This window comes from Strongylocentrotus purpuratus, unplaced genomic scaffold (assembly GCF_000002235.5).
Source record: "Strongylocentrotus purpuratus isolate Spur 01 unplaced genomic scaffold, Spur_5.0 spur5_scaffold_6, whole genome shotgun sequence".
Classification (NCBI taxonomy): Eukaryota; Metazoa; Echinodermata; class Echinoidea; order Camarodonta; family Strongylocentrotidae; genus Strongylocentrotus; species Strongylocentrotus purpuratus.
Window position 1 is genome coordinate 53419685 of NW_022145612.1, and position 13246 is coordinate 53432930.

The 13246-nt window shown below is 36.8% G+C and overlaps 1 protein-coding gene across 1 annotated transcript in view; it reads right to left on the bottom strand.

The window, feature by feature from the left end:
- The window catches only part of LOC762780 (pseudouridylate synthase 7 homolog), a 30308-nt gene that overhangs the window by 14264 nt on the left and 2798 nt on the right, over positions 1-13246 (bottom strand). Inside the window, exon 3 of the mRNA XM_030972864.1 lies at positions 7163-7288. Coding sequence (XP_030828724.1) covers positions 7163-7287 — 125 coding nt within the window. The 5' untranslated portion in view covers position 7288. The remainder of the gene's footprint in view (positions 1-7162; positions 7289-13246) is intronic.

The following is a 13246-nucleotide window of genomic DNA, read 5'->3' on the forward strand; positions in this document are numbered from 1 at the left end:
CGCCTTTGCCAAGACAAAACAAATTTTTAAGAAAGGAATAGTGCATGCAAAGATATTGTCTTTACAAACATATGTGCATAAAAGAAGCTCCTTTTGATTCAAAACTGAAAGAGACGGTTGCCTAAAGATTACATCAATCAATCACAAGCAACATCAACAGGCAGATTTAGTTATTTTAATATTCAGAAAACATTACATTCCATGGAAAGACGTTCAGGCCAAAGAATTTGCAATGATAAACTTTTTTCCCCTTCATTCAGAAATGCCACATGCACATGCATCATGAAGATTGCAAGCATGATACCTCATGTCCGAGCAAACTATCAAACACTGGGAATCAAATTAAAAATGAAATCTTGAAATGTCAAATTACCCAGTGGTAGATATTCTGCATATTATCCAGGCAACTAGCCCCCCCCCCCCCCTCCCTTCACTCTACTACCAATCAAGCAGCAACATCAGTAGAGGTTAATTGGCTCTACCCTTTAAAAATATTCTTTTGAGTTGTCAGGGTACCTGTACAACAATTTATTAAGTTATATAGCTTATACATTGCAATTTCCCTCAATCAGAAATGAAATGATGGGATAAATCTTGATCTGATAAAAATGAAGAATGAATCAAGACTGACTTACTGAAATAATTTCATCACAGCTTGTCGTTAGTCATCCCACAAGCCTACATAAAACCATTCCATACCCCCCCCCCCCCCCCCCAAGCTTGTACATAAAGGCCTGGGTCAGACTTCCATGATAATGATAAACTGTATGTATATACAATTTACTGAAAATTAAAATGACAAACCTGGTCAAACCTTACTGATTTTCCAAAATGATAAAATGGTTGGTTCTGTCAATCAAACACCATGGGCACAGCCCCTTATTCTTCTTTTGCCACTGACATCACGTCAAAGAAATGCAGTCCTTGGCTTACACATTATTGTTCATGTTTGTCCATAAAGAAAGTCATGCACTCTACAGAGACAATAACACTGCTGGGGCAGACTCATTAGTATAAACTGTTGAGGTCTGACTTTAATAGAACAATATCCCATTCATTTTCCATGTAAAAAAGAAGGGAACAATTTGGTATCTATACAGTAGGTTTGCGGGTGCACCAAGTGAGAGAGAGAGAGAGAGGGTTGAGGAGTCGTGAAAAGGACTCTGACTCAGTAATCTTTCTTGGGGGTGTGTAGTCCTGAAATGTAGTCCTAAAATTTGGTATCTACTTATCAGTATAGATATAGTTATCATACTTGGAGAGGTCTGACCATGCCTTAACCCTTGTCAGATTGATTTTATGGCTGTAGCCATGACACTTTTGTTCTTCCCTGGATAGAACGGGGGCACCTCCTAACCCCCTTCCTTTCATCTCAGACCACTGGGGGGCTCACCAATGATTCATCCAATGAATCATGCGATAGGGAAACGAGGCTTGCCCTATAAAATCATGATCACGGCTAGCAATGTGGAATTGGCAATGAACAAATGGCAAACATTTGGTGCGAGGTAAATGCCAACTTTCATCTCAATATTAGGCATTGGGTGACCTTGAATAAAGTCATACAAATATGATCTGATTCATTATGGTTTTCTTGTCATTTGGCAAGATTAAGAAAAGATTGAAAGTGCCAAATTCTACTGACTAACTGGGGCAAATATAAGCCTTACATGTACCTTATCCTTTGTAATCCATGTGATAGTTTTGTACATTCTTTGGAGGTTAAGTAAAAAAAATAACAACAGAGAAAAGGATTAAAGACAGAGAAAACAATAGGTAAAAGTACTGCCTTTACTTCATGTAGACATCAAACTAGAACAAATGAAACCTTTAAAAAGGTCAGGTTATGGAGGGTCATATAACCAAATTATTTGACAATGGTTGACTACATCTCCTGAGTTTACCTGCCATATCAACTTATACCTGTCCCCACGTGTTCGATTTCATGTAAGTCATCTACAGTGTTGGGATAGCACCTTTTCATACATATGGCTTCTCCCTCTGGCATAAAGAGGGAGGAAAGGTGGAGGAAATAGGGAGTTGACAGTCTCCCAACGATAACATCAGCTGGATCTTGGGACTCCGATGGCGTAGCCTTTCTCCCCAGTGGGGTCCCCTTCCTGCACATTGTGTTCCCTCTCCATCAGAATACGACCTAGGCAGAGTGATGTCTGTAATACCACTGAGGTTGCTGTGTTCACACCTAAACCATACCAGGGTCCTCCTTCAAACATGAAGTATAATGCTCAGTGAAAATACACGGGAGCAGTGAGCAATTTAGATATAGAAAGCTCTGAAATAGTTCCGTTAAGCTAAAACTTTAAAAAAAGCAAAATTGCTTAAAGGAAATCTCATTTTTGTATAAAGTATATCTCGCGACTATACATTTTCATGAAAAGATAGTTTATGTCCTTATTAGAAATGAGACAATTCTTGGACTTAATCTGAATTAACAAATGTACATTCAGTTGAGACAAATTAAATAGAACAATAACAATACAAATACAGCTAGTACATGCCTCTTGAAGATAATGATGTCATTAGAGACTTGCTTCCAAGGTTACCTTAAAAGGTCATCCCTTTGACAGTTACATTTCTCACAACTTACTATCTTTTTAGTACCATCAAAATTGATACACAGTTCGGACTGAGACTCTCATACAGAACATTTTATGATAACCTTATAATTTCATCTGATTAGTGAGGAATCAACTTAGGTCATGAATATGAATGCAGCATTATGCATTTTGAAGTGATTAGATCTACTCTTACTCACAACATATAGTTTCACTGATTTCCCCCCTCATTTCAAGAGTATGCCCTAACCTATCTCGGCAGTCCTGGTGCATGTCTCGACAAGAGTGACAAATAATGTAAGGTTATTACATGTAGATTATGCTATTATTGCCTTAAGTTTGGGTATATTGAAGGGGCTAAAGGGTTGGAAGCCTGGGGAAAAAAAAACAGCTGCAATAGAATATCAAAAGAGCATGTAAAGGGCAATACTCACTGGCCGAGTGAGGCAGAATATTAAAATAGACTTTGCTTGGGTATAGACCAACAATTACCACTACAAATTTGTTTTTCAAATGCTTCAATTAATCAACACATCAAACATCTACATGTCAAATAATGGTGCTGAAAAAATCAATCATTTTAACATAAAATTCAAGCATTAATTGCCATGAATGCCCTCTGACGGTGACTATATTATAGGAATACTCCCATGGGAGTGGATATAGTGCATACATTGTGTGCATGAATACATCTGATGACCAGTGTTAATAATTAATATCGAACATGATCAACGTGTTCATCTATGGCACTATAGTGAACAGACATCCTACTTTTATCAAAACATGACTCATAACTCTCAACTTCACTAATTTCCTTACCGGTAATAGGAAAAATCACATGAAAATGGGCATCTCATTGGAGATATTTTTCTTCTCTCAACCAAAAGCTCCTTTCAATCTTCAACCCCCTCATAAAACTCCCATAGAAATATCGCGACAGATAGAACTTTTGATCAACTCTTGTACCTACCTTCAACATTTCATCAGAAGGGGTTTAAGTCATTTTGAAGACTGGACAGGACTAGTGGACAATTTTTAAGTGGTTGGATTAAGCAAAGGAAGCTGGAAAAATGACAATTTCCCAGCTTTGATCCATTTTGTGTGAACAGATCAACCTAAAAATGTCCTGGCGTTGCTTCGATAAATCCATCGGCTAATCCAACCTTAATCTTCTAACCTCAATATCTGGCCATCTCAACAGATGCGAGCCCCAGTTCTTGCTCCATGGAGTGAGAAAACAGGTCAGGAGAATCGAGAGTTCCGAGGGCTGTCCCATTTTCCCTGATATCAAGTCCTGCCTCTTGTCCATTAAAATAAGCAGCAAAATAAGCAGCAAACATAGGTTTTAAAAGTTTTTAGTATGTTAGGGAAAATGGGAGGGGACCTCACAAGAAACGTCACAGAATTCCCGATTTGTGTTTGATTGATTGCACCTTTAAAAATTCATAACTTTTTGCGCTCATATTTTATTTGTTTTTGCTCAAACTTTCACTGACCAGTTTCTCTCTTTTTTCTGCTTATAATAAAACCAACTTTAATATCAGGGTGCACTTCCCCTTTAAGTTGCTACTGTAGAGCAATTCCATCTCTGGTGTCCTAAACGAAATTAAATCCTGCTAGTCATGAATATTTCATGTTGAGACTTTTGTGCCCACCTCGATTGAAACAGCTCTCTGTACTTTGTAATTATGAATTACTAGAAAACAATCCTACCCGTCAAAGACAAATGGATAATGAGCACATTCTAGGTGATAAACCCTTCTCTAAAATATATCAGAATGTTATGAGAGCAAAATCATCACCATATCAGTGTTTATCTTATGTACCTTGCTGTCAATGAAAATTTGGTCACATCTTGAAATCTTAACCTTTTACTACTGAATTATCTAGTTCCCATCGGCTTTACACAGTAACCACCAAGTTTCTAGAGGCAATGAGTGAAAATACATTTCATAATATGTACATAAGTAGCTCTTAATACCCTGATTAAGACCTGACAAGGAATAACATCTCTTCATATATAGAAGCAGAACATTTTGCTCCCAAACTCCTTTCCTAGCCTGGCCTGGACTATGTTTTCTTGAAGGTGCCGTACGAAATCTCCAGGCCAGCTTTAATCATGTGTCCCACACCCATTCCCAGGAGAGAAAGTCTACAGCAACAGCTCAAGGTCCTCATCGGTCACATTCACAGTCACATAGCTGCAGGGAATATCAATCTTCCAGAAAATAATCATCTAGAATATAGTTTTGGTGAAAATTCCTGGACTGCTCGCAATTGTATTAAAGGCACACTGCCATACTTGTAGCTACTTCCCCAATCGGTGCCTGTTGGTCCCCCATGATCCTCTTTTTCTTATGTTAAATGAGAGCTGAGTTAATGAGATAGCCACCTGTCACAGTGACCTCGATGGCTCTCTGTGTGGTCTAATCCCTTCTGGCCCAGTAGTGGTGACGGTCTTTAACAAATCTTCTTGAAAATAGTTTTCTGTATGGAATGTTGAAAATATGTGTATTGATTGTATTATCATATCTTCTCGGAAATAATTTTCTTGAATGTAGTAGTTTGCATATTCTAGCTATACTTGTTTCCTACAAAATAAAATTAAGAAATACTCACCACATCATTAGGAAACTTTTTTTTTTTTTTACTTGTAAAGGTCCTGCAAATATTCATTGGAACTTCAAGAAAAATTTGTCATCATCCAGATTTACATCTTCCATAACTTTGAAATTTAGAAGACACCTAATATGAACTGACCTTCTGACAATAGATCTCTAGCCAATTTGAAGACGAGAATTAGTTCTAAATTCATTGAAAATTACTTAGGTACTTCGTAATTACAAGGATATCATGATTTCTTTCTCGAAGATGATCGTTAAACTTTATTGTGAAATTTTTCTTTGTTAATATCTATTACCTCAATTGCATGCACCTTCTTCATCCTGACGATGAACCTTTCTGATGAAGTCGAGCCAAAGAAATTGAACTTTGATAGCTAATTTGGCTAAAAACATAGTTCCTGTCATTTCCAATGAAATTATCACCAAAGTTTCCCGCCTTTTTTAAGCCGTGACTTTACAAGTCACCCGTTTTTAACTCTCCACTTAATACATCCTACTAATGCACGGCAAAAGGAGGTTAACTGTTAACATCTTGCACACCGAAAGTTGAGGTACACGTTTTGTGGTTCTTAAAATGGGTACGGCCTAAATCTTGAGAGACGTGAAGTGAAATTGATTGGAGCATGGATGTGATAAGATATGGAAGCCAGCCATTAGCTGCTGATAAGGGCTAGCTGGAATATGGTCAGGTCATGGGAGTATGGTGGGCTTACAAAGCTGTCCTTTGAAGGCATCAGGGTGTCAAAGACAGCTTGGTGGGTATCATTCCATCACTGCAACACAAGACCCAGCCTTAACCCAATGACTTCTGAATTCTCTTTCCCCCATAGGCTTAAAGATAAAGACCAGTTCTGGTCATGCGATTGCATTGTGAAAGAAACGTTGTGGAATCGATCAGAAAAAGTTGATCATCTAGCATATAAGTATTGGTGTGTACTGCAAGGTTCTGGAATCATCAAAATGTCTTTGTAAAGTTACAAGCACTGTTTACAGAAAGATGTATATGGGACTACGAACACATGCGCGACACGTGCATATTATCTATTTGGTCCAAATAGATAAACCAATTTACCAAATATATCAATTAGTAGGCGGTTTCCCGGCAAAATTGTTATCACCATGTATTAGTCAAAACATATTCTTTCACATGATTGGTAAAAAGAGTTTCCATTTTCATTTTTTGAGAGGGGCGCATTTCCAAAACTGGTCTTTACCTTTAATACATTCATCGCCTGGTTCCCGCAGTCAATGGGTTTAAGGTGCTACTCCATTAGCATGAGCAAGCTTGAGCTTGAGATGAGTCGTCACTTCTTTAGAAAACAGTCCAAACCTGAAGTTTCTCTAATAGCACATGTCGAGCAAACCAATGCTTGCTCAAGGAATCAGATTGAGCTACAGAGCATGAGATTTCCAGTCATAGTCCAAGCTCATCTGAACCAGTGAAGATCATTAGCTAACTATAATTATGAAATCCACCCCCTGAATATAATGTGGAAATCCTCATTGATTTTGTTTTCGTGCTAACAAGCCTTCAGCATCAGTTCTATAGTATCCTACAACTTTTTCTATATTAATTTCGGGAAATCTATTCTATATTTGGAAATGCTATCAGTGACATATGACCCACTCATAACCCTGCCAGATTGAGGAAGAAAGCTTGAAGAGGCTTGCAGCATGGCAAGTGAAAGCTTACCAAAATAGGTAAGTTTCTACTGATTGTGAAGAAAACACTTATTATCAAGTTACATTTACTCACTAGAACCTTTCCAGTGAACCCTCATTTATTGACCCATGTGATCTTACATTTACTCTGTTGACATCTACTATAGGTCTGAAGAAATTATGTTAGCATACCCTAGCGCAGTTGTCATTGAAGCATGTATTGTAGAACCTACAATAAAACAGACCATGGAATGCAAATTACGTTGGGACTGTAGAGATGTCCCCATCTATCTGACTTACCTTCCAACATGGTAGGTGGCGATGAGAGAATTACCAAATCGCTGCATACCAAAGTAGTTGATGAAACCAGCATCTCTCAGAGACGACATTGCATGGTTGATCTGCTCCTTACTCCCCTTCATCATCCTGCAATTAAAATAAACATCATTCACGGGTTAGGAAGTTTTGCAACATTTACTCTGGCAACATCTGCCATGGGAATATTTTCAGTAGAGATATACTGGAAGGGTAAGGGTTATAATAGGGTTTTAGGTTAGATTTAGGGTTGGGGTCAGTGTTTGCTCTAGAATGAATTTAGGAATTTGAGTGTCAGAAATTGAAAATGAAGCAATTGTTGCCAGATACATCATATTACGTGCCCTTTCATGGAATTTTATTTTGACTTGTCATTTATTCAGATATTCCCCTGACTTAATTTCAAAGACAACAACTTTTCTCTGTTCTTTGTATATCTGTGTTCTTCTCATTCTGTCTGTCCCTGTCTTGTCCCCCCCCCCTCTCTCAACCTCTCCCACTCTCTCTCTCTCTTCTTGTGCCAGCTGATTATCTTCTGTCTCAGCCTTGTCCTTCTGTCACTCTTTCTATCTCAGTATTTCTTTCTTTCTCTGCCTATCTCTTATTTATATGTTGCTTTCTCTCTGTTTCCATCCCTGCCCCTTACTGTCTGTCTCTGTCTCTCTCTTTCCCTTATCCCCCTTCTCTCTCTTTTTCGCTCCCTCTCTCTTCCTTCACCTGCTCTTATTAGTGTGTGTTTCATTCTCCCCCTATGTCTGTCTGTCGGTCTGCCTGGCTCTGTCTGTCTGTCTCTCTCTCTCTCTCTCTGCCTCTCTCTCTCTCTCTCTCTGCCTATCTCTAACTCCCTCCATCTCTCTCTCTAGTCTCTCTCTTTCCCCTGTCCACTATATGTCAAGTCTAGTTCCATAGTTATATATGACAGCTAGGAAGGAACCTCTGTATGAGTGAGACATCCTGTGTGGCTCTTTATTTTAGGGGTTATCCCTCTCATCATCACACAGCGAGACATAGAACACCCAAAACCTATGTACTCATTTGGTAATCACGTCAGTAACATTAACATTGATGCTATATACTGTCATAACAGGACATCTCCATTTCATATGCAAGTCTGTTAATGTCATTAATATCAAATAAAAAGGGAAAACACATTATTATTTGATGGAATGAGTTCAATTTCACAAAAAGTTGTGACAAGGAAAATGCAGGCTGTATTGGAATCAATATCGTGATATAGAGCTGCACATTCAATACAAATTTTGTTTTCTTATGATAAACAAAACGTTATTGTTACAACACGCCAAAATATATGCTAATAGTACCTTAAAAAACGTATCTGATAGAAATAAAACATTCATGTTAAATAACAATTGTAATGGACAATTTTTTGTCACTGTATTTGGATTGGATAGGACTTTCTTTCCTTTCCAGCAGTATTGTTAAGTTGAAAAGGACAATACTTGATGAAAAGAAAAGATAGTTACTGTCTATACATGTAATCATGACTAAAGTATGACTAGCATGACTGTAGTATGACAAGTAATACTTTGGATTTGCCTTTAAATCTACTGATGTAAACTTCACTACTTTCATTCATTTAGGTAATACATTTTCATGGCACCTAGATTATATCTTAATTTGAAAAGATGCATAGCCTTCTACCATGATCTCCAAATTACAAGAAGTCACATATCTATTCTTTTGACTTGTAATTTAAGCTATTTTTTCCTCTTTTTCTGTTTCCCAGAGGGCAGGAAGTTCAAGGTACTTTAAAAGCTCTATTTTTTCTCCTATTTACATCAAAATGATGCTACTTTTACCCTAAATGACAACAGTTGCAGACAGACAAGCCAGATTTTTATTTCCAAAGCAGAACAAAATTAACCCACATTAGTCAACATTGATTTTAAGGCAGTGACTAAAAGGTTACATTAAGACCATTAAAACCTGACATCTTCTTCTATTGTTATTTTTGAATACCTAGCAGCTTTTCGGATGAGATGACTCGTCTCAAAGCAAAAGGAGCCATACTCAGAGGTATCATATTTCAACCGTAGGAAACCTATAATGTTGCATGATTAGGGAGGCAATGTTATAACTCGTGTCTTTCAAGCTAAAGATTTGTTGGTATCATCAAACAAATCTCAGAAGATGGTTCTGTCTACATCTGGTTTTGAATATGGAATGAATACCATCCTCTCCAAGTACTAAAAGGAAGTAAGGAGGTATAGTTTCTGAGGCAAATAAAAAAAAAGGCAATTTGATAAAAATGACTTATATAACTAATCTCTATGGAACTAAATGAAATAGAATTCATCTAAATGTTCAAGCTTAAATATAGCTACAACTCAAGAAGATGGAATTTCTCTTGACAATAATTGTCTGGAAGAATTATCAAAGTGACTGATGGAACAGGGAGGACGGGAAGACGGGGAGAGAGAGAGAGAGAGAGAGAGAGAGAGAGAGAGAGAGAGAGAGAGAGAAACATCAAGCATAGATGAGATTTTTTTTAAAGATGACATTGGTTTTTACTTGTTATATTAGTAGTCAATCTAGGAATGGGCAAAGGTGATAAACACAGAGTTCACAAGTTATAGCAGACAGAAAATCTCTTACAACTTTAACCAGAAGAGTAGCTTTTTCTGGACTGAAACTGTCAGGTTTTGAAATCAGAATTTTGTTTTTTACTGTGATTTCAATGGTTTAACAAAGTTCAAGTCAGTGGATCATTTACATTGAACTGACTGAAACTGAAATACATATCTGCCTAAGAAGACAGTACAGCTTTAAATTCAATGGGTGAATATGATAGAAATCCTTACCGGTAACCCTTGTGCCACACAAGTAATCTCTCTGTGCCATATTGTATTTATCATGGGATAGATACCAAAGGCTTCAAGATTATTTAATGGTTTCCAGTGCAGGATTGATCTATACCTGGGTTAGAAGGGTTTTCATGAAGCTAAAAGAAACCAGAAATGTGTAATTTTTCAAAGACATCATTTTTCACGAAGAACTCCTTCCATCAATTGATGCCTACTGTTTTTAGCAAATAAGTGATTGTGCAGGGAGGCAAAGAGAGCAACCAAAGTGTTAAGCAATTGTCAAGGAAGGTTAACGCCAGAGTGTTAAATCAATGAAATCATAGCATTTATCCCACTTAATGGAAATGAAAGTACTCAACACATTCCATTAACCTATAAAGTACCAAGATATTAAATTTCCAGGGACTACATGGACTTGTCTATAGTTTTTCAAAAACAAAATGTTCACATCTTGCCATTTCTAGGTTTCTTGGATTTCTTGAATCCCAATAGTTTCCAGTGACTACTAGTTCTTGTCAGAAACGATTCTAAAACAGGAATGTACATACTAATCCATTTTCTAGTTTATTACATTCCTTGAGTGTCAAGATATTGAGTTTCTGTATATTACCTGTACTTCTCTGTATTCCCCCCTCCCATATACAAATCTCACTTTTTCTTGGGTTTCTTTAATTCCTTTAGTACAACTATAGTACATTTGAAGGACTTCTTATAACAGAATTGGTTCCAAACTAGTTTCAAAAACTATTCTAAGATTATTTTTTAAAGTCTTTGTAACATCTTGTTATTTCTCAGCTTTCTTGAATTCCTTTAATGAAATTCAGAAGTACATACATAAGGCCTCTATTTCATCATGAGCTTTGTAGGACTTGTTTCAGAGATATGAGAAAGATCTTGTCTCATTATCACACAGGATATCTAACGGCAGATTGTTTACATGACCTAGCTCCAATTAGGACTGCTAGACACTGCAGCCATGGCCCTCAACTCAACTTCTATCATTTATATTCTCATCCTTATGTTGCATGCATCTCTTTCTTTCTTCATTTGATTTTGAAATGATTGCATGTTTGAAACTTATTTGTGTTTATTCTATAATCATAATATATCTCACAGCTTTTTAATTTAAATTACTGAATAACCTAATATGCTCAGAACTTACTTCTATGAACTAATTGACAAAGAATTGTATAATTCTATTTCCTCTTTTTTTTTTAAACAGAATTTTGGAACACTGGCCCACCAATAAGACCTGCCTTTCCATAATACATGCACAAAATTGTATTCATTAATTTCTCACAGGAAAACAGACCCACTGAATGAAAAATTACTACATTGAAATTAAGAGTTTCTTTATTATAATTAATGTAAATCACTAAACGATTCAGAACGGTCAAGTTTTTTCAAAGGACTAGATATGTATTTTACCCTTTGTGCAGTAAACTTTGTTCTACAGAACTAATAACAAGCAATTCACTACTTCCCTCCAAACTCACTGCCAATTAGAAATAGATAATAATTTGATTGACGAGCAAGTTCTCTACCCTGCTAAAAATAGGGGAGCCCCAGTCTGGCTTTTAATAGAGGCATTGTCTTTAGAATGCTTCGTTAATAATGACTGATGTAGCAGATTCCATGTAACAATTAACAGCATGCAACAGTGGAACTTATTAGAGTGTCTGCATGCAGCCTCATTCTCTATAGCAAGAATCCATTATGATTCATGTTTCAAACTTGACTTTGATAACAGAGGTACAGGGAAAGTTCTAGAAGCATTCAAAATGAGTACAAATTTGGATCATGCAGTATGTATTTTTCTTCAACGATTTACATTTATCCTTAAAACATCCCTCATGCCTACATTTCATGCAAAAAAAAAATGTGTCTTAGAATTAGTTTCTTTTTCTTAAATACATGCATAATTGCTTGGCTGCTTTCATGAAGTAATCAATTCTTGTGCCCAATACCATCAAAGCAACATTGAAGAGAAATCCTTTTCAAGTCTTTTCACTATAGCAGAAAACCTCAACTTTGTACTCTTTCTTTAATATTTGACTTCTAAAAACATTTGTTTTGAAATTCGTTGCAAAAATATGTATGCCTGTCTGCACTAGTTTGGCCAGGAGGGATTAGACCTCCCTGCATGGTCACTGACAGATGGTTATTTCATCTAATCAGCTCTCAATTAACATAAGAAAAAAAGGGATTATGGGGGACCAATGGGTACCGCTTAGGTATTGTTCGCTATAGAGAGAGCGCAAGTAGCTACAATTAGTGCAGTCCCGCTTAAATGACATCCTCTTTCACATTATGATACAATTTAAGGTGAAATTTTGCCATCAAATTTTGGGGGCTCCCAACACTTTAGAGGGGCTTTAAGTTTGATGTTGATGAGCGCAGAGATACACTCACAAACATCACTGTAGGGACATTCTTAACGGACTATTAACTTTGCTGGAAATGAATCCAGGAAATTACATCTTGTGGACACAGGAAATACCTTGCCTATGAGAAGGGGAATAGGTGGAGGGGGAGGGGGGCTTCTATGTGCTCATACCTCGTAATCTTATGTCTCGTCTAATTTACTTATTATATAATGCAAGGCTCTACAATAACTTTTTTTCATGAGGGGGTCTTGATTTAGGGTCTGTATCCATGAGCCCTCAGTCAAAATTGTGAAATTATGGGGTTCTGGAATTTGACTTACTATGTAATCGATAAAGCATTTAATTTTGTCAGTCAATGGGAATATGCCATTTAAAAAATTAAAAAATGAACTAACTAAACGACATGAATCATTTTGAGGCAGTTGCTGTAGTCTCCCAAAGGGATACTATGTTCATTTTGGGAGATATTCATCATCATTATATTCTGAATATAAAATCTGTTTTTTTTCTCCCCCTTTTGATGTGTCATGTTTCACATTTCAATTTGATAATACCTTTTGATCAAATTAGCCCTTTAGGAATATTTACTTTTCTTATGCAGGTATGCATTTAAAACCTGAAGTCACACTGAGCAACCGACTCCAAACAGACTACAACTGATTCTTGGTCAAGAAAAGTTAATGTAGTTTTTTTGTTTTTTGTTTGTTTGGGGGATCTGTTGTCAGACAGCTTGGTGTCGGTCTTGTAATTTTGACTACGGTATTATTGATCTCTCTTTAATAAATGAGTCAGTGCATGACTTACAAACATTAGAGGTATTTGACACACACCCATTGAAAATGGATACTTCGCTTGTA